Source organism: Chelonoidis abingdonii, chromosome 3, assembly GCF_003597395.2.
Source record: "Chelonoidis abingdonii isolate Lonesome George chromosome 3, CheloAbing_2.0, whole genome shotgun sequence".
Lineage (NCBI taxonomy): Eukaryota > Metazoa > Chordata > Testudines > Testudinidae > Chelonoidis > Chelonoidis abingdonii.
This window is the reverse complement of record NC_133771.1, coordinates 138,300,993-138,323,895: the sequence shown is the minus strand read 5'-3', so window position 1 is coordinate 138,323,895 and position 22,903 is coordinate 138,300,993. Positions and strand designations below refer to the sequence as shown.

General features: G+C 40.7%; 1 protein-coding gene across 1 annotated transcript in view; it reads left to right on the top strand.

Moving 5' to 3' along the window:
* The window catches only part of PCNX2 (pecanex 2), a 253,204-nt gene that overhangs the window by 149,640 nt on the left and 80,661 nt on the right, over positions 1-22,903 (top strand). Inside the window, exon 22 of the mRNA XM_075064158.1 lies at positions 20,521-20,631. Coding sequence (XP_074920259.1) covers positions 20,521-20,631 — 111 coding nt within the window. The remainder of the gene's footprint in view (positions 1-20,520; positions 20,632-22,903) is intronic.

Below are 22,903 nucleotides of genomic sequence, written 5' to 3'. Positions count from 1 at the left end.
ACCATTGTTTTCTTGATATAAAATGTTTTCATAGTTTGATTTATCTTTCCAATGTCACTGCATTGATAAATGGCTGAAATATCTTTTTTAAATATAATTGTTATAATATCATTTTAACAGAAGCAGGCCATTGGTATCACAGAAAAAAATCTCAGTGGAGGATAAAACCAATAGTTTTAAAGTTAAATGTATTTTCCGTTTCTGTAGGGAACTTCATATTTACTTTGTTTGCATGATGCTACAAAAGTTCACAATTCACATTTTTTAAGAATAGAGTCATAAATGACTTGAAAGAGGCCCTTTGAGCCGTTCGGGCATGGTTGCCCTTTGTATTAATTGCATGAGTGTTTTTATCTAGTCTTCCTTTGAAAGCCTCTGGTGTTTGACTCAACAATTTCCTTTGGGAAATTAGTCCAATATCTAATCATCCTTATGATAAGAAATGTTTTCCTAATGTCTGACTTAAATTTTTCCTGCCTTAGTTTCAGGCCATTATCCTTGTTATACTGTGCTTAACCTTAAACTCAAGCTTCTTCTTTACTTTTACAATATTAACTCTGAATTTTCATGGATTCTTATCATAGTCCTCTCTCTTTTTTTCCCTCTGAGTTAGACTTACAGTCTTAAAACTCTTTTCATAATTCCAGATTGTACCCTAATTCATGACCTCTGCAGCTCCTCACAAACCAAAAGCAGGTTAAACTGACATGGTGCTAAAATACTAGAAATTGCTTGAATTTTGTCTACACTAGGGCTCCCAGCAGTGCTAATACTGATTATCTACTTTTTGTTTTGTTTTAATGCAGTCACCTATCACCATGGTATATGGGTCCTGATACAACTGGGTCTAGTAGTAGCTCTGATGAGAATATTTTTTGCTTTACCCTAGTGTAGACATATCGTCAGGGTGATCCAGCTAAACTCTGCCACATTTCTGAGAGGAGAAAACCATGAAATCATGCCTAACCTTAACAAATGTGGTGCAGAGATCCAACAATATAAGTATGGATGCCAGCCATCGCTGCAGCCAGTGCTGTCTCTATTTGATATCCTAACCACCTTACTGGGAAAGGTCCAGGATATTGACACTACCGAGATGGAGTTAGAGGGCCTTTGTCAAGCTTCTCAATTAGCTTACTCAGAAGTGAGAGCTGGATTTCTGGGTGGTAATTGGAGAGGCTGGTTGTGTTGAGTGACATTTTTAAGTACAAGCTGGATTATGGTGTGCTCTAGGAGAGGTGGCAGGTTTCTCTTCTCAAAAGAGATTGTTGTTGATCTTGGTAATAGAAACCCTAAGTGCTCTCAACTTTTTCACTAGCTCAGAAGAGCAAGGCGGATCCAGGGTTGCAGATGCTTGGATGCTGCAGTAAGTGCTGCCCTCTGAAAAGCAGGCCCCTCTAGGATATCTCAGATTGGGCACTCAGAATCAATAGTTACTTTTGAAAATAGCCATGTCACAATTTTTTTGTTGAAAGCTGCATATTTGTGGCTGTGGATGATGTGAAGGTTTTTTGCTGTTTGTTTTTAAATGTTGGCTATTTGAAGCTGTTGTGAGATTTGGAGTGTTAGCGCTGGAGGAGATGGATTAGTGAGCAGAGCAAGAGTGAGATAATCAAAGGTGTATGGTAAATTAAATGTAGCCTACCACACTGTGTGTTTTTATGGGAGGCTTGATATGGTAAAGTCTACAGTATTGGCCTGAAGTTATGTATTATAGACATGATTAAGAGTCTAGTTAAGCAGGGTCATAACAGGGTGGGGCAAGCAGAACAGCCGCCCAGGGCGCAAAGCTGACAAGGCGTGTAAAAATGATGAAAAATGGTAGGGGGCGCAAATATGCTTGCTTGCCCTGAGTGCTGAAATGCCTAGTTACACCACTGAGCTATAGTATAGGTCTTCTACTGTTTCCAAATCTCAGTAAACCAGAAATTTCTCAGGTCATTAGTTCAGCAGGCGAACCTGGCTTTGTGATATTTTAAAAAAAAATTAAAAATGGCTACATTATTCATATTAGAAAACGACATGCATAGTTACACAATGGTCATTAAAACAACTGAAAAACAGTATTAAGGATGGTATTAATCTCTGATCCTAAAGCACATGTTTTTTACTCTAATTAAACTGTGAACTTTTATTAGTTCTAAAAATTGTATGGACCTTTCTTATAGAATCTCATCACTTTGGGGCTAAAGATAACATACAAAGATGGTGTAGGAATTTCTCCACACAGTCAGCTTTAAACAGACTGCATCCAGCTCTATTCTTGAAAGTTTTGTGGTTTGTACAGCTTCAGCAACAAGAGAAGCCGACAGCTTCACTCAATGCACAGTTCAGTAATCTCAATGTTCACAACTATTTAAAAAAAAAAATAGAAAACAAGTTCTTCTTACCACCACCTTTGCCGACGCAGAACTAATTCATAAAATGGCAGTTCAGATCCACTTACTCATTGTAGGTGTGAAGTTTCCACTGTCTGATAATGAAACTCTAAGTGTTATATCTTACATAATCATGTTGATGATAATTTTTGAGCAGAGTTACTGTACAAGACAGCATGCATGTTCTCTAAGTGATGCTGCAGTGAGCACCTATCCATTTTCTCTTCTGTCAGACGCAGGAGGAAACTACCTTTAAATTTGGCAGACGTTCACAGTTTTGTTAGTTGATCCTCAGGCAGGGTTCTGTTGAATAAGCTCCACTAGTAATGTCAGATAGATTATCTCTGAATCTCCTAGTGATTGTGTTTCTTCCCTCTTCCCCCCATCATGATGCTAGTAATGTAATCCATTCAAATCAGAGAATTCAAATCAATATGACTGCTCACTGAGCAAATCAGGGCATTGCAGCAAAAATGACTGCTTACAGATTTTATCCACATTTGCAAACAACCATGCCACTTGCATCAAGGTGATGCAGATAACGTGAGAATGTAGTGAACTCGACTCTTGGTTTGGGGTTTTTTGAGGGGTGTTCTTTTTAATCAACATGAATTTTTCAGTTTTTTTAAATGCTATTTGACTTATGTCACATGACTAATTTACTGCTTTTTTGAAGGCATTTACTGTCATCTAAATTCTACAACTTTTATATAAAATTTAAAAGTTTAGTATTAAAACTGGTTAGAAATACACAAAATGAGTACGCCGTGTTGGGTTTCAAATTGCCATGGAAAAGAAACAAGATAATGCTTAGAACAGCTTATTTATTTATTTTTAATAAATGACTGACTCTTGAATTGAACTAGGATAGGGGGTTCTCAGCCTTTTTCATACTGTGAACCTACATTAGCTGCTCACAAACTGTCCTCCTCAGACATATCCAAGTGCATCCATTGCAAGTCTTTAAATCAAGATAGGTTGTCTTTTTAAAAGACCTGCGATCAAAGAAAAGTTATGGACTTGATGCAGAAGTTACTGGATGAGGTTCTTTGGTCTGTCCTATGCAAAAGGTCAGATTAGGTGATCGTGATGGTCTCTTCTAGTCTTCAAATCTACAAATTTATGAAATCACTTCAAATGAGCCATCACTTCTCTCAGGGCTTCTTGGGAGGCATCCTGAGTGTCCATCTGACAGCTTATGAGGTGCGTGTGTTATCTGAAAAGATCTAGTTACAAAGAGCTGAGAAAATACTCTTCAGTGGTAAGGCAAAGATGAAATGGGAACAAGAATTGAATGTGTGTCACCTTAGACTTCTCAGGATGTGGGAAGGATCGGCATTGAGGATCTTCCTATAATCAGATGGAAACTGGAAGATTATTCAGTTTCAGGGAGGGAAGTGAGACATGAACTATTCAGGGATATTAGAGAGGAAGGTCTGTTCTTCCATCTCTGTGACATCCATCAATCAATTGCTTAACTGAGTTAAGCCAGGGAAACTCACAATGTGGATAATACACATAGTTTACCCCCCACTTCGTCCCACAAACACATCACAAATGGAATACACCCAGTACAGCTCCCTTTGACATCCATGCAGCTATGGGAGTTGGTATAAAAGGAAGCTGCATCTTTTGGCTGAAAAAGCCAAGGAAGAAAGGGATAAATTTGGTAGTGTGATGATCCCATGAGGGTGATCTCACAAGCAGCCAAGGCCATAAGCCAAGAACAGGCATAATGCCACTAGGGATGATGGGAATGGAAATGCTTACCCAGCACCCTTGCTGTTTGTTAAAGGTGTAGTTTGTGCTTCCCCCAGTGCGTCTGTGCACCTGTAAACTGCTGTAGGGCAAGTGGGACCACAATCTGCAGAAGTGTCTATGCAAACCTCTTCTGGAGCCCTGAATGCTGATGTCACCCCTAGCACCCACCCTGGAGCTCAGAGGGTAAAGACAGTTTTAGTATGGCTGCATTGCTACAGGAACACTGGGGGTCCCCTCCTCTCTTCATTCTGTGCACCTAGATTTATAGATTCCAAGGCCAGAAAGGACCACTGTGATCATCCCTCGGGCTGCCCACCACTGATCTATGATCACTTCCTGTATAATAAAGGACTAGAAGTTCTCCAAAATAATTCCTAGAGCATATCTTCTAGAAAAACATCCAATCTTAATTTAAAAATTGTCAGCGAGGGGGGAAATCTGCTCTGCTTCTGGGTAAATTGTTCCAATGGTTAATTACTTTCACCATTAAAATTTTACGCCTTATTTCCAGTCTGAATTTGTGTAGCTTTAACTTCCAGCCATTGGATCGTGTTATATCTTTCTCTGCTAGATTGAAGAGCCCATTATTAAATAATTGTTCCCCTTGTAGATACTTATAAACTATGGTCAAGTCACCCCTTAACCTTCTCTTTGTTAAGCTAAATAGATTGAGCTCTGTAAGTCTATCATTGTACGGTGTGTTTCTAATCTTTTAATCATTCTTGTGGCTCTTCTCTGAACCCTCTCCAATTTATCAACATGCTTCCTGATTTGTGGGCACCAGAAATGAACACAATATTCAAGCAGTGGTCACACCAGTGCCAAATATAGCGGTAAAATAATCTCTCTACTCTTTCTCAAAATTCCCCTGTTTATGCATCTATGACATTCCAGGGTAAAACCCAGACCAGTGAGGGGTTGTGTCACCCTTACTCTGCAACTTGGAGTGCCTCACAATGCTTTGCTCCTGTAGTTCCCACATGTGCCACTCACAAACAGCCAAACAACATGCAGGTCACTCCATCAGAGTCTGTGTATAGCCATAGCCCAGGTCCAGCAATTCTGACCTCAGCAGCCTGTCTGCAAACACAGCCCCATTCTGCCTTCCAGTAGCCTAGGCTACTATTTGCAGGATGACCCCAACACACTCCCAGTCTTGGATTCTCTCCTGCCCCAAACCTGTGTTCTACACTGTCCAGCCTTCTCCTGGAGTCAAAATATATTAGATCCATTGCCCCTTTAAGGGGGTCAACATACAACAGTCTGCTACCTCAAATGAAGTTACCCAAACAGTTCGCAACACTGGATTAGTTTTAATTAAAGGATAAAACAAACAAGTTTATTTAACTATGAAAAGAGTTTTTTAAGTGAGTTCAAGTATAAATAGGGCCCTACCAAATTACAGTTGTGAAAATGCATCACAAACCGTGAAATCTGGTCTCCTCTGTGAAATCTCATCTTTTGTCTACTTTTATCTTATACTATACAGATTTCACAGGGGAAACCAGTGTTTCTCAAACAGGAGGTCCTGAGCCAAAAGAGGATTGTGGGGGGTTGCAAGGTTATTGTAAGGGAGTCATGGTATTGCCACCTTTTCCTCTGTGTTGCCCTCAGAGCTAGGTGGCCAGAGAGCAGCGGCCATTGGTCAGGCACCCAGCTATGAAGGCAGCATCCCACCATCAGCAGCACAGAAGTAAGGGTAGCAATATCATACCATGCCATCCTCACTTTTGTGCTGCTGTTGGCAGTGGTATTCAGAGCTGGGATCCTGGCCAGCAGCTGCCACTCTCTGGCCACCAAGCTCTAAAGGCAGCGCCACCAGCAGCAACGGCATAGAAGTAGGGGTGGCAATACCGAGACCCCGCTTCAATAACCTTGCAACCCCCCACCTCCTTCAACTCTGTTTTGGATCAGGACCCCTATAGTTACAACACCATGAAATTTCAGATTTAAATATATGAAATCATGAAACTTATGATTTTTAAAATCCTATGATTGTGAAATTGACCAAAAGGGACTGTGAATTTGGTAGGGCCCTAAGTATAAGGTATTGAGTCAGAAATAGTTACAAGAGAAATAAAGATAAAACCTTTCTAAACTTAACAAATTAGACTTGGTTCAAGGTGAAGTTCTTACCACATGCTTCCAGCAACAGGGCTGACCAAATTTCAGTTCTGGATCTGCTCCCAAAGACTGGTTAGTTTATCCTCTTAGATGAAAGAGAGAGAGATGGATAGTGAGAGAGAGAGAACTTGGGGTGTTTTTGCCCCTCACTTTTGTAGTTCTGTTACCTTTTGAAATGTATTTTCCTGAGGGTAACGACTAGTTAAAGTTATTCAAGCAATAAATAAGGTGACATGGTGTCTGGTGGTGACAGAGAATGCATGCTGTTTCTTCTCACCTCTATTTGCTGAAATGCAGATTGCCTTGTCTCCTGTCTTCCCCCTCTGCTGTCTGAGGACCCTGTTTATAACTTATATGTAAATTGAGGTAAACACACTTCTTTGTTTAGGACCTGCTCGACCTGACCAGTCCTACCTAATCAGGGCTATGTGGGTTTGAACATGTGCCACCAACACCAATCAGGGAGAATTAATAACTTGCTACACACATTGTACTGTGATATTATTGACAAGCAAGTTATTAGTTTTCAAATAATATCACAAGGCATATTTTGTACAAAGATTAGTACAGTGGTACATAGGGTGTGGATACAAGAGTGCATTCAGTCATTGCATTCCAGGATTGCATTAGCTCTTTTGACCATGGTGTCACACTTGGAGCTGACATTCAACTGATTATCCACCATGACCCCCAAATCCTTTTCACAGTCACTGCTTCCCAGGATAGGGTCCCCCAATGTGTAAGGATGATCTGCATTCTTTGTTCCTAGATGTATACGTTGACATTTAGCCATTTTAAGAGACGTATTGTTTGCTGGCTTCCATTTTACCAATCAATCCAGATATCTCTGAATCAGTGACCTATCCTTTTCGTTATTTACCCCCTGTACCAGGAAGCCATAATTTGGCCCTTAACGTGCATACTGTATGCAGTGGTTTGATTATATATAAAAATCATATCCAGACAAATTAGTAGCCTGTTCTATGGGATGTGATTAGTAGGGCAACCAGATAGCAACTGTGAAAAAACGGGACAGTGGGTGGGGGGTAATAGGTGCCTATATAAGAAAAAGTCCCCCAAAACAGGGCTGTCCCTTTAAAAATGGGACAGCTGGTCATTCTAGCTCCTAGTACGTTGCATTAACTCTTCTGAGCACTCACTGTGGGGTTGCTGGAAGGACACTGCACTTTCGATTGACCTGTCTTTTCCTGCCCTTCCTTATTTGCAGATCTTGGACCCAGTAGAGATCCCTCTGTAGGGTCCTGGGAAGAGGAGAGGTAAAGGGGGCATCCTTCCCCATGTGACAGTGGGTAGAGAATTTTAAAAAATTGCTTTCTTCTAATGCTGTAGCAGAAACTTAACTAGAATAAAGAAAACAGTATTATCAAGCTTCTCTGTCTCTCTCTCTTTCACTGTAGAACTGTTCTTAGAACCTTCCCAGCCTCACGCTCCTGCCTGGCTTCCTGATGCAGATTTAAGCAAACTGTACATACGTCTGCCCTGCCCCTGCTCTTTTTTCTGTATAAACAATCTTCTTTTTAAAAGAGTTAGTATTTTAAAACAAAGATTCAGGTGCTCTAACCAGCTTCACTTCTTGTACCAATTTGGCCACTTTCTGGCCTTGAGGAGCATATGGTAGTGCCAGATTTACAATGGCACCAGTGGCTCCATGGAGCTGGGCCCATGCTCAGAAGGGGCCCTGGCCTGCTCCGCTTGCACTGCTCCCTGAGACCTCCCCCCTGCCCACCAATTGCTCCTCTTGGCCTGCCTGCTGGATGGCTGAGGGCTCCTTTCTGTCCCCTGGCCTCACTCCCCTGCTCCTCTCTGCCCCCTGGCTAGACCACAGTGCACATTCGGCTCCAGGAAGTCTCTGCTTCCCACCACCAGTAGGCCCCGCCTGTCTCCCTGGAGCTGATCTGCCTGGGACTGGTGCAGAAGCCTGGCCAGTCTCAGCCCATGGGGAGGAACAGGGTATTGTGGGGGGCTTGGCTGGGTCCCTCCAGGCAAGTGGGTCTTGAGGGAGCCCTGGTCTGGCTGATTGTGCCACAGTTGCCTCCCACAGGGCTGGTGAGTGCAGCCCGGAGGCAGGGCTTGGGGGAGTGGATCTCCTGAGGGTCTGGGGAGATACTGGGCTGTGATGGGCTGGGGAAGATGTGTGTTGAGGAACTAGAGAGTGGGGGTTCTGTGGTGGGGCTGTGGGCAGGGGTGCGCTGGGTAGGGGTAGTGTTATGCAGGGCCCTGTGCATTTGTGGGGGAGGCGGCGCTGGACATAGTGGGTCCGGGGGTCTCTGGCCATAGGGAGTTGGAGGAGGGGCTGTGTGGCATGGCATGGGCCTGACCCCGAGGGGAAGGGACATGCTAGCAGCACAGGGCCAGGCATACCACTATGTGCCTGGCAACTGCTGGTTTGTAAATAGTGCCCTGCACTGGGATGGGCGGAGCGCAGCTGACCCTGCCATGCCCCGTTGCTCCTGGTTGGCTCCTCATTCTGGACACTGACCTCCTCGCACCATGCTCCATTGCCTCCATGGGGGCCCACAAATATGTTTGGCGCCGGGCCCACAAAAGGTTAATCTGGCCCTGGCATATGGTACAGTTAATTCACCTAGATTATCAAATTCCCAAAGAGAGAGACTCCTGTTTAAGAGGTTTATGGCTGTTCTCAACAGGTTTATCTCCTTTAAGACTATAGTAATCGAACTATTGCTACTGGGATCACAGAATTCAACTACCTTTGGAAGCTAAGGTGCTGCTTATTTCTTCTATCCGAGTACTTTGATCAGTATCTACCATATAGGATCTTAGTGTATCTCTTGGATCATGCTTGGTTAGGCTTCAGGCTTCATTCTGATAACTAAAAAGCCTGTGACCTCTTAGAATTGGTGTATCTCAGCTTCCTATACTTTTAAGCAAGGCCACTTGCTATAGGATGAAGATTTGTCTCCAGATCTGTTCTGTTCTGATCTCTTAACCTATACGCAGCTGAGCTGGGCTTAATCCAGTGACTAATGTAGAAAGGTGCCCTATAAGATCAGCAAAGCAACAATGGATGCTTTGGTTGGAGGATAATCTTCACAACCTGCACTGCCGTCCATTCCCTTGTGAGTGGTGGGAGCTGGCAACAATGAAACAGCTTGAAATCATACTGTATGCCAGGAGCTTAAAATTCAGATCTGACAAACTGGCTTGTTGTCAGATACTATTTCATCTGGAATGCCAAAATGAAAAAGATGCCTTTTAACTCTTCTTGGCTTGTTTACTTTTGGGCCTAGTAAAAAACAGAATTTTTGTAAAGCTGTCTAGCTTCCTGGTAGTCTTAAAGAAACAGTACACACATCCTCACACACACCATCTTGCATATAGATCCTGTTGGGAAGCATCTGACCCAATGACATTAAATCTCTAATCAATAGGATTATATCTTAGCTTTTCCTGTCTTTAGTATGCTATTGACAGGCAGTCTAATGGCCTCTTAATTTGTGTGTGTGGATGAACTAATTAGCAATACTAAAATATGAACTAATCTTATATTTTCTGATAGTCAAATTCTCTGAGGGTTCAGAATTTGTCTTCATGCATAAGACAGAGTAATCAAAGAGCTTGTTATATTTGCCTTCATTAACACTGCATTCATTTGCCTAAGTAGTCTTACTCCTGCTGAGCTCACTTACGGATACATTTTTCCTGTTTGATATTTCTTCTGTTTCACCCCCCATCCCTCATGAATTTTTAGAGTAATAAAAACTCCACATTTTGTCACTTTATTTTTAATAAAGGTTTGCTTTTTTAATATAGCCTCTCTCTGCTTTTGTACCATATGTCATGTATTACTGAAAGATGATCCTCATGTCACAGCAACTCCAGCTAAGAGCCGGGCAGTAACAACCTGCCAGACTTGTTCAGATTAGGCTTAATTCTATGAGAGTTTAACATCATTATCATGATTCCCTCAAGGAGAGTGAAATTTATGCATATCGACTTATTTTTCACCATTTTATGACAGAATGTTACCCTTGACCATTTTCTTGCTTTGCTATAGCCCACTAATTAACATTTTGGACCTTTTGGATTGTCTTTGTGAATACAGACTACAGGACTCATGGTTAACCTGCAAGCTTCTGTGATTTTAATTATCACTGTAAGACAGAATCCTGACTCTTTTCTTCTTCCCTTCCAGTTTTCAGTCCCCTTCTGTAATTCTGATCTTTCAGTTAAAAGCTTGTGGCACTAAATCATTAATTCAGATTCTAATCCATTTCTTGCCTTTTGTGCATACTAAAATCCAATGTTTTAATCAGCTGCACCCTCTTAGCTCACAGCTGTTTCCTCAACTTTTGATATCTAGCATGTAAGTCCCTGATAAGACACTTTCTTTTGAGCAAAAATACCCAAGGCTACATCTGATATTTGACAGGATAATCCCTGTGGTTAGCTGTTCATGTTTCCTTTTTTATATTGGAGATGTAGTTTAACTTATTTTCATTCATCCTTCCATCACTGACCTCCACATCAGACTTTGCTCCCTGACACAGTCCATGAATTTTAAGGGTTTAAAAAAAAAAAAAAAAAAAAAAAAAAAGGAACTAAGGCACTGCATAAAAATGGAACAAACACACCATTAGCAGTATAGCGTGATACAGTTTACACACACACTCTGTACTGATGAGGGTAGCAACTCTCCAGGGGAGAGAAGGTTCTTATTATAAGTGTTGTGTATCATATTTATAAATAGCTAAAAGATTAGGTACCAGTAGATGGCACTCAAAAATATGATGTGCACTACAAATGGATTCTTCTGTGCAGCTCTTTACATCAGGTCTTAACAAAGGTGATCACCAAGCTTTCCCTAGGCTCCAGCTGGGTAATACACTTTTTAGTTCCAAGTGGTGCTCTGTAGTAGCCATGTGCATGGATGCACCCCAGGAGAAAGAAATTTTTTTAATTAAGATGATGTTTTAAACAAAAAAGTGAATGGTACAGAGTTTAAGCGTGGAAGTTTCTGGTTATCAGGGAATAATGTACAGATTATCAAGGGGTGCAAAGTTCAGTTAAAGATCAGATGGCATAAGGAATACATAATCTGCAATATCCCCAACTGGGGGTAAAAGGTAAATGGGTCAAAGTACAGAAATTGAGATATGAGAGTATGTTCAGGTGTGGAGTATAATGAGTGGATACGATGATGAGGATGCATTGACCCTCAGTTGGTGAGATTTAACATTCAGTGAGTTTTTGGTTCCAGTTCATGTGATCCAATGAGCAAAGTCTCTCGGACCCTTTCTCAAAGTCAAAGCATGATGTCACTCCGGCTCACGCCTCCTGCTACTATCAGTGGCCAGTGATGCATTCGGTGTAGATGTCACTGGCCCATCAGATGGTGTCTGAAACGATGAGGTGCCGCATAAGCCATGCATAGCATCAACCGATCTCGCAGGTCCGCAGTGCGTGCTTGTTGCAGGGGTCCCAGGTGCCCAGGGATCCGATGATCAGGGCATCCATCTGCACCTCATAGCCCTTCGCTCTCAGGGTGTCAGCCAGGGGGGCATACTTTTCCAGCTTACGAGTTTGGGCTTCGCGAAAACCTGGCGTCCTGTTCTCTAAGGAGACCATGACATCGACGAGGATGATCTTTTTCTGGGCCTCATTGGTGACAACAATGTCAGGTCTCAGCTGGCTGTCAGTACTGGGAATGATGCAGTTCCCAGTACCTCCCTCAGGTGTGGTGCGATGGCTTTCACAAGGCAGTTCTAGATGGCATTGTGGCACAGCTGTCAGGCTCTGGAGTGGGGCTTGCAGCTGCGCAGGATGTGGGGCAGGGTCTCATTGGAGTAGTCGCACTTCCTGCAACGCTTGTCTCAGTTCCCGTGGCGGACAGCTCCATTGAGCAGGGCGCAGTTGAGCCGGGCCTGGTGGATGAACTGCCATTTGGTGAAACAGGTGAAGCTGCTCTTGGTGAGGAAGTGGTTGCAGGCGTCCCACTTGTTGGTCAATTCAAAGGCTTTACCCTGGTCCAGTTTACACTTCAGGGTTTCCACTTACAGCGAGTGGACGGCGGCCTTCAGGGTCCTCTCCAGCATGCCCTGGCACTCGGGGTGACCTTGATGTTGTCATTGAACCTGATCTGTGGCACCAGGACTCTCAGCTCCTGGCGCTCCTTGCACCACTCTCAGTGGCAGCTGACACGCTTCCCAAGGCAACGTGTGGTGTTGCTAGCGCAGGACCACAGTGAAGCGATGTCGCCGCTGTCCGAATTTGCCATCCAGGGAGCCAAGGTGGTGATGTCTTGGTTGGAGGGGGCTCTGCTGATCTGCTTCTTTATCACGTCTCACAGGGTGTTCACCACGATGTTCCTTACCGTGGCGTCAGGACACGTCAGCAGGTGGAAGGCATCGGTGATCACTGTGACGTCACACAAGTCACCCATGTGGGGGACGTTGGTGATGCCGTGCCTGTGGGCAGTGTAGATCATCTCATTGCTGGCTCTCTGAGAAAGGAACAGCCACTTCTTCACCAGCTGCCAGATGATCTTGTCTGCCTTGTTCAGGGGCACCTTCGCCACGAAGCATCTCCTTAGGATGAATGAGATGCTTGAGATCAGGAAGGTATTCAGGGTGTGTATCTTCTGCCACGGTGGCCAGCAGGGAGGCGTTGATCTTGGTGGCATCCTGCAAGATCTCCTGGATGGTATTCTCGGGTGTCTACCAGACACGGAAACCCATCAGTGTGCCATGGGGATGGTACACCTGTCCCTCTGCCAAGGGGATGACGAGCTCGCCCGGGATCTGGAACCCTGTCACCTGCACTGAGTTGCTAAATCAATCTCCCACATGGCCTATTTTGGCTAACTCTGTCCATTTTGTAGGCTGCACTGGCTAGTTCCAAATCGCTGGGTAAGTTTTTTAGTTTCACCCACAGGCAACACATTTCTTTCTACAGGAATGAAAATTGCCATATTCCCAAGATAAGACGTGCATGGTTTGTCTGGTGCTTCTTATGTCATTCTCTGCCAGGTAAATTTATTATGCTCTGTGGCACTAAGATTACAGTGCTTGGAAGACTGATGTTACTGCTGTTTGTTGTTATACTGTGCCTTTCATCTGTAAATTTCAAAGGACTCTACAAACATTAAAAGCAGAAGACTTGTCTCTGATCTTTACAGTGAATCTTTACCTAGATCCTCTCCCCTCCCTATAGGTGAAATACACCCATCCTGCTCCGTTTAGAGCTGATAAATTTCACACTTCTGTGGTACACAAGGAATGCAGAAGCCCTGCATGCAGTCACTCTGCCATCCATATCCAGGTGTTGCGGGGCTTCCAGGATGTGGAGGACTTTTGCAGGGCCCACTGCAAAGGGGTGGAGTTCACTTTGTGCTGAACTCCTGTTGATATCAATGGGAGATCAGCACATGTAGAGAGCAGATTATTAGCATTATGCAGATAACTTTGCCCTGATAAACTCTCACAGCATGCTTGTGTGTTAGATAAATGTAATTGCCACTTTACAGATGATAAACTTAAATGCAGCAAAGAAAGTGACTTTCCTAAAATCATGCATCAAGTCAGTGACAGAGTCACAATTAGAGCTTAGACGCCCTAACTCTCAGTACCCCAGACTGATCACCCTCCCTCCCTGTCTGATATGTTGCATTTTAAAAAAAAGATTTATGAGATTAATAACAAGTATTTTTATGTATTCGTTTTTTTAATTTGCTGCTAAATCACATTATATAGCAAGAATTAACAAAGTAACCTGTGAAGAGGAAAAATGTTAACTCAGTTTCCTCCTTCCATTTCTTGTTAAAATGGTGAGCACGCTATTAATGCATTAATGGTACATGTCTCATTTAGGTAAGCATCAAGAAATCATACAGAATAAAGGCTTCAAGCTTTCTGAAGCAGATGCATATAGGGGTTGTACAAAACTTGTTTGTTGCTGATTCAAATTGATTTTTCTATTCAAATTATGCCAACAGAATGTCATAATGGCTTGTGGCAGTAGCACTGAAAAGTATTACTATTTCCAGTAAATCCTGTTTTCCAAGATTTCAGAAGAGGAATGTGTTTCAAATGACATTAGGCTATGAACTGAGGACATAATCTGCTCTGTTGCAAACGTCAGCATAACACAAACAAACAGTGGTTTCAGCAGGTTTTAATTTAGTATTTACCACAAAAAAACTTGACCATTTAAAAAAAAGAAATATTTTTGTTAATTTATATGGACATAGGTACATATATAATCAGGAAGATGAAGTACAAATAATTAGGCCTACAAATACAGATTTTAGTTCAAATACACAAGGTGGTACTAGTCAGTGACGTAGAACTGATAGAACATGTGGAAAATTAAATGCCAAAGAAACATTTGAAAGTCTGAGCCCAGAATCCTCCAGGCCTAACCTGAAATTTTAAGAAGTGGAACCATAAGGCATCCAGTTCCAATGGAGTAAAAATTGTTTTTGTATTTAAAGACTATGGTTTTAGAGGCCATTTATGTTGCACACAAAGCATACAAATATATTTTAAAAAAATTTCTGTTTTAACCAAACATTTTTACAAGAATTAAATATGGCAGGTAAATTCCATTTTTATGCTTTTTTAGCCCCAGTCCTACAAAGGGATCTACCGACATGAAGTCTCACTGGATGCCACACAGATAGACAGGTCCATGCAGGCAAAAACTTTTGCAAAATAGGGGCCTTGCAAAGTATCCTTATCAACTTCAATCTCAGTTTATTAAATGAACTGATACTTGCTACACTGATGATAGAAGCCCACCAGACCTGAGACAAGGAGATAATTAAAGAAACAAAACTGTATTTCAGATGCTACAGGACAACTTTAATGTAAGTAACCGTAATTACCCAATCTTACTATTGAATTAACCCACAGAATTTAATCTGTGATATCTGGTATGTACAACAAGGCAAGAATAGTCATACACAAAAACACATTTTTACAGATCTGGGCCTTTAGCTCTTCTTTCTCTTTGATGTACATTTAAGTCAGAAGGTATTTCTTATGAGGAAGAATTTTGTAGCTGCTAACAGCTTTACCTTACAGAAGACTTTAAAGATGATCAGTATAATAAAATGCATATCTGTATAAAATAAATATAATTAAAATCTATTTGTTCTGCTTTCTAACTTTACAGTGAAAGGAATGCAGTAGTTTAAAGTCAATGAATATACTAGTATATTCACTAATTTAAAAGCAAGAAACTGGTTGCTGTGCAAAACTATCACATGAGTAACATCTGGGAACGCTAAAACTTTACATCCACTACATAATATTTCATTCCTCTGCTTAGTGAACTGTACAAAACCCTCAAGATCTGAAGAAATGTTATAATAAGAATACGTTTTGATAACCCACCCCATATTGGGATAGAGGTAGTCTGAATTAGAACCTAAAACCTTTATGCAGCTCCGAGGGAGAGGTCATGGAGCTTCTTCTGCTTATCAGCAAAAATTCAGCATAGAATTAAAAAAAAAAAAAAGGGTTTCACAACAGATAGATTTCATTCTTGTGATCTAATATTACCGTAAACATGTCAAGATCAAGTTAATTACCATCTTTCCCAAATAAAGTAAAAGGAAAGCTTTAGTAAGTGTAAGTTTATGTATTTCTGATCATTTACAAACATTTTAACCTTTTCTTTTAAACTGGCAGCACCTTATCTTTAACTGAAGATTTATAGGACAGTGCCACCAGTAGAAGTCAATGATATTGCCTATGTGGTTGAGGATTGTGTTTGGAGAGGCAAATTTTAGCTGCTTCAGTACCTGTCTGAAGCAAAAATAATGTTACTGTGTAAATCCTTTGAGTTCTCAAGCGAGGCATAGAAGACTGTATTCAGTATCATTTCTGATCTAGGTGAAACAAGTGATGAATAAAACCTGTTCAGGTTGATCTGGCAAAGGAAAGTCTAGCTCCTGATTCTTTATATTGTGGTTGCTTAATGAATGAAGGTGACAATTTCTCTGGCAAATATTGTCAGACTATGAAAAGTACTAGAGGTCACATCATCATTAAAGTGTTCTGCAGAAAAAGGAAAACTCAGTAGAATTTCCCTTTTTACATATAATTTTTTTTGAAGTTGGTAACACACTCCACCACCCATCTCTAAGAATCATTAGTTGTGTGATGGCAAATAGCAGAAAGTTCAGGAAATGGCCAGTGGGGAGAGCAGCTCTTTTTGATTTGTCCTCCTCTTTGCTTCTGGAGGAAGAGTGCATTGAGCTTATGAACTGGCTGGATGGAGAAAGCATCCTTTCTCCTTCTGTCAGAAGTAGCAAGTGGAGGTGTGTGTGATAGGCAGCAGAGAGCCAAGACCTACTGAGTCCCTTCTATTTTGGAAAACGGTGTAGATATTAGTGATTCATAAAACGATTGAAACACAAAACGGAAAAGGCTCCCCTTAGTTTAGGTTTTACTACAACCCAAAACTTGAACTATGTTTGCTGACATTTGAGAACCATTTGGTGAATGTTGACTGCATTTTGAGTGCATTTGGGCTGATTTGTGGGCTTGTGATTTTCAGTATGAAAAGGCAGACCTTTGTGTTTTTTACCATAGTTTCACTTTGAGTTTTTGAAGGTCTCAAATTTGAGGAGTTAGCTTTTAAGAAAAGAGAGATTTTTCCCCCAGCTGTTCAGTCAAGCATTTCAGATGTATAGAGGTTAAACAAACAAAAAACCCAGAAGATTAAACAGCCTGAATAAAAGGCTGCTCTACTCTCAATCAGGTTTCACTTGCATGCCATACTTAATGTCATAGTCCTCCAGTCAAAGTCAGAAAATCATAGAAATGTAGGACTGGAAGAGACCTCTAACCCCCTGCAATGAGGTAGGACCAAGTAAATCTAAATGATCCCTGACAGGTGTTTGTCCAATCTGTCCTCCAGAAATACGTGATACAGTTCAGAGCTACTCCACCTGTGTTTCCCCCTTGTGGTTCAGCAAGGGCACCTACTCTAGGCTCCCAGCTCCTCAGCCGTCACCTCTCTTGGGTGGAGACCATGTCTCAATCCCTCCTGACCAGGATTTTTCCAGGCTGCACAGTTCTCTGCCTACACTGTGAGTTCCCCAACAAGCCAGGTGGCCAAACCAAGCCAGTGTCTGTGCTTTCCGTACTCTTTGAAGGCCATGAACAACATAATTACCTGAAGTTATAAGCTATCAAACAGCCCTTTCTAAGCAAGCACATTTATTCTTAAGGTGAAAGTGTTATAGAGAAAACATATTAAAAACTGTAAAAAAACTTACAAACATGCTAACAGGTTTACCAGAGATCACCCCCAACTCCAACAAGGGCTCTGGCAGGATTATTCCTTCAAACCCCACCAAGGAGTTTTTCTGTGGTCACAAGTTCGTAACAGCTTTTGCTCAGAACAAGAACACCTGTGCATGGGTTACTCTTTCTTTTGTACAGTCTGGGTCTTTGACTGCAGATACTGTGAATAAGTAATCATCTAGCCAATGGTTCTCTCTTCAGGGTGTAGCATCAAAAGATTGGGTCTGGAGGTGGGAATTTGTATTCCCCATCCCACCACCAGGTATTTTCCAAGAAACCCACTTAATTTTGTTTGTCCCAAAAGTTCCCTCTTGCCTGACACATTGTTTAAAGTAGTTCTTTGAAACTCGTAGTGCTTCCCAGAGTTTATGCTGGCCACATCTCCACACTCTGGAGAAGCTACATCTAAAAAATAACAACTATAATTCATAAACTTTGCTTTTATAATACAATAGACCCCAAAGCTATTTAAACTTAATTCAACAAGATTTTCCAAAATTATTGCAGGAAATTGATGTATTTGTTACAATGGAGAGTCCACAACCTGCCTTAGAAACCTGTTCTAGAGATTGCTGCAGATTAAGCCCATTACTACTTGTCCTACCTTCAGTGGACATGAAGAATAATTGGTCACTGTTCTTTTTATATAACCCTTACTATATTTGAAGACTGTTATCAGGTCCCTCTCAGTCTTCTTTTTTCAAGGCTAAACAAGCCCATTTTTTAACCTTTCCTTATAGTCAGGTTTTCTAAATCGCTTTGTCACTTTTGTTGTTCTCCGCTGGACTCTTTCCAATTTTTCCACATCCTTCTTGTAGTGTGGGGCCCAAAACTGGACACAGTACTCCAGATGAGGCCTCACCAATGGCAAATAGAGTGGGATAGTTACCTCTCAGGTCTTATATATGACACTCTTGTTGTTAACTCCTAGAATATTAGCCTTTTTAGCAACTGCATCATATTTTTGAGTCATATTCAATTTCTGATTCACCACAACACGCAGCTCCTTTTTTTTTTTTTAATACTACTGCTTAACCCATTATTCCCCATTTTATAGTTGTGTATTTGGTTTGTCCTTCCAAAGTGTAGTAGTGTCTACTTTGTTTCCTCTGTAAGTCAAGACCTGAATTCCTTATATACCAAAACAAACAAACCTCACAACAGAAATTTGAGGGAGGGTAATGAAGGTTTGTTTTAGAGAGACCGTACAACTTGGTTTTACCAGGACTGCCCTTGTTTTTCAAATGATGTCTGGACTTGTCTTTATCGCAAAAATAATTTGTGTTGCTACTACCTTGAGTCCCATCCCCCACCACACACACACAAAAAGTATGGGGTGTTGTACCTTGAGTTGGTTGGCCTGTCAGGGGGAATAGGCTACAGCTCAGTTTAGACAACTCATCAGCTGCTAACACAACCATCCTGAAGTGTGGATGAAGGGTAATCTTGAGTGCCACTAGTACTCCATTGCATTCCAACAGTTCCGCCTGTGTGCAAAGGAAAGACAAGTTCTTCGACTTCCTCGTTGAGATAGAATTCATTAGAGCAGCTCAGCTTGCTGTAGCAGCAAGAACTATGGAATATGTCTCCACAAGTCTTAGTGCCACACATAAATGAGTGCAGCACCAGAATGGACACAGCAGATCAAGTATTATTTTGCAGTGTGAATGCTCTCACTTGAGCTAGGCTAAATCAAGAGAAGGAACTCGTGTAGATAACTTGAATTAGCTCTGTAGTGAAGTCATAGCCTCTGTGTCCTTCAGGCTTTCCTTGGGAGGCCTAAAATGTTCTGTTTTTTTCATTTCACTAGTCAAAATAAGTAGTAGGTACAAAATGCTTGTTCAGGACGTGTTGCTACAATGTTATGAAGTGTTGCATACATTCCTGTTTCATTCTTGTGTACAGTGCATGTGAGCTTCTTACTAACCCTGGTTGAAGGCCAAAGCTTGTCATAATCTGTCAGGTGACAACACTCCAATAGGAATCTGTTGATGACCCAGTCTAGTCAGCACAAAAATTCTGCTCCAGGCCTTTGCAGAGGGAGCTGGGGGGTAAAAATCCACCACTTCAGGAAATAGACATATGGTGTTCTTGAGTAGGGAGCTAGCCATGTACATTTTACAGAAGTCAAAACCAATGTTCTCTGCCATCCTGTCCCAGCAGTGCGCTTCATTGTATGAAGCGTTCCAGTTTTGTCTACTGAACACCAGTTACAGATTTACTGTTATTCCCAATATAGTTATCTCTAACCTTTTCTACCATATTGTCATGCACAGTGAAAAGAACAACATATTTTTCTCTGGCTTTTTAAATGAATATGTTAGAACTTCTTAAGAAGTATTATTTAATAGAATGTGTTTTTTGTTTCTCTGACCAGAACAGCTGAAGACATGAAAGGAAATTGATAGACACAAATCTCAGAAGACTTACGATGATTAGGCTGCTTATAGATTAGATCCAAGAGGTCCCAATTTAATAAGGGAATCTCTGCTAGCAGAAATATGCCTATTCTTCAGCTGTCTATGTGCCTATTCTTCAATTTTCCCTGGTGGTGCTAAAAGAATATCATAGAAATTAATGGATAATAGTACAAGTTAGCAAGATAACTAAGTTAGCACATAACGGTACAATTTTACTCCTTTGAGCACAAATGCTTTTAAAAGAAAATCACTTAGGCCCCAGTTCAGTTAGGTACTTAAGCATCTATCTAAATTTAAATACTTGAGTAGTTCATGAGACTAATCGTGCTTAAAGTTAAATACATGCCTTAGCATCTTCCTGAATCAAGACCTTAATACGAGTGAATAAAGTAGCACAATAGAAACTAAATTTCATTCATTCCAGTACAGTTACCTGACAATGCACAATTGTGAAGGATTTAGAATTTTAAAATTTTACTGTTGAAATTACCTTGATACCTGTAAATGTCATCATATTTTTTTTCTTTCTCTTGTTTTCAGCTGTGGGAACTACTGCAAAAATTACAGTTTGTTATGACATACATTGCTCCCTGGCAGATTGCGTGGGGATCTTCATTTCACGTGTTTGCTCAGCTCTTCTCAATACCTCATATCCTTTACAGATTTTTTGTTTGTTTTTTTTGCTTACTCCCAGTTTCACTGTTTACGTATGTACAGGGTTTGAACAAAGAGAGTAACATTTAATAAAAACTGAAAATATTTTACACTGATTCTGGGATACCATGTTACTTCTAATAAGGTCTCTTTAGACAGAGGGGCCCAGTTTTTCTCTGTTATTTGGATGCAGCTGTTGACTGCCTTACGAATTGCAACTGGGGAATTGAGCAGAATTTGGACCAGGATGTTTAATGCTATTTCCTTCTTCCCCATTCATATTCAGCTAATTCTCTTTTCTTATAAATGTTCTCTCTCATCCCAGCATAAAACTTAGTGTGTCTTGTTTAGAAAAAGTATTCTCAGTACAATTCCTCCATCTTGGGTGAACTGTCTTCTCTATAATGCTGTTCTTGTGGGATGCTGAGCATCCTTTTAACAGCTAGCCTTGGCTAATGCCTGAATGTAGGAATTTGCTTCATTTGGTTTTTCTCTGTTGCATCCTTCTACATTTTTCCCATCTTAATTGTAGTCTGACTTTGATTTTCTTTTATACAGATTTTCCATTGAGTGGGTTGGGAAGTTTCCTCCTTTTAAAATTTTCCACTTTTGGTTCTAAGACATGAAATGTCATAGGATAGCTGGAAACATACTTACAATAGCCCTCAAAAGGAAAGATTCCAAAAAAACATTATTAACAAAAGTTAATAGTAAAAGTAAAGCTGGCTCCAACCAATTTTGAAGCAGTAGGCGTAGCAAGAGCTATTATCAAAATCCACATTATGTATTAATTTGAGTCTCTATTTTTATCTAGGAACTGCAATTAAGCAGTTTATTTAAAGTTATTTAGCAGAACATTTCAAAACTGAAGATTATATTTTAACAAGATTTCTCTTCAAATGCAATTATTTTGTAGTGACAGTAACTTTAATGTTAATAAAATCCCTAAGTAGGATTTTTTTAAAAAGTAAGGCAGTTACTGAGTAGGATTTAGTTGATTTATGTAGTTATTGCTGAAGTACATTTAGACTGGGTATATATTATTTAAGTTAACAATATCCTTGTTAAATGCAAAACAGTATCTTAATGTAACGTTATGGTTAAGAATTCACATGAAAAAGTTTCTGTTCCCACAACAACAATAACTTTGTCCTTGTGTATATAAGCATGGAATTTTCTATTAACTTTTATGCATCATCCCCATAAAAAATAATGCAAAAATGCTACATATGCACAAAAGAGCCAAATTACAGTATGGTTGATCTGGGAACCATAACTTGGAATTGACTACATTATGTTCAGGTAAATTTCCAATTGTGATGTTACAGTAACATAATATCTTTCATTTAAAAAAACAGAAAAAATCCGGTGAGAGATCACACAGTAAACCAAACATAACATGCACATATTTTAATGTTCTCACATGTATATGTAAAGAGACATTCAAATGAACACACTGAGGACCAGTGGGATTTGTTGTGTGCTTAATGTAAGTAGGATTTGGTTTTCAAAGGTGTAGAGGTTTGGGGTGTACAGTAATCATTTTGAAACTTGCCCATTTTCTATGTCCTGACCCTTAAAACGAGAAGACTAGTAGTGACACTTATTTCTATCATCATATTAAAAGTGCTTTCTTAACATTTTTATTTGCATTGTTGAACCTTTTCCACATAACTTAATATAGTAAATACTTTCCCTCCCGTGCTATGAACCATTGTACCAACATTGCCTGGAAAGATAATGAGATCATCTCACTGCTTCTATTATGTATATAATTTATGCAACAACTATAAGTGAACAAATTGGTTTTGGAAGTCTTAATGAATTTGTGGGAGTATGAGAGCTGTAGACCAGGGCCAACCCCGCAACCAGTTACTAATGAAGGTAGGGTAAAATTTTCAAAAGCATCTAGGTGACTTAAGAGCCTAAAATGGTTTTAGTTTCCTTTGTACATAAAACTAGAGAATATGACTGTACTCCATAAATTCCAACCTCATTGTTGACGTTAATATAATTAGAAGTCCATGGGAACTTTACGTGAATAAAATGGCTGTGGGATCAAGAGCAGAATTATTAGTATTTCAGATTACACAGTTTAAGATGTGCCACCACTGCTGCCTTGTGATTCCTGCGCTGATATCAGAGAAGGAAGCCAAAACCACCCATCTGCCCCATCTCCTTTTTCCAATTGCTGCCACCCAGAGACCTGTGACTCCAGCGCTGGTCTCAGAAGGAAGCCTTTAAGACTCAGGTTGTGTGTTTGGGTTGG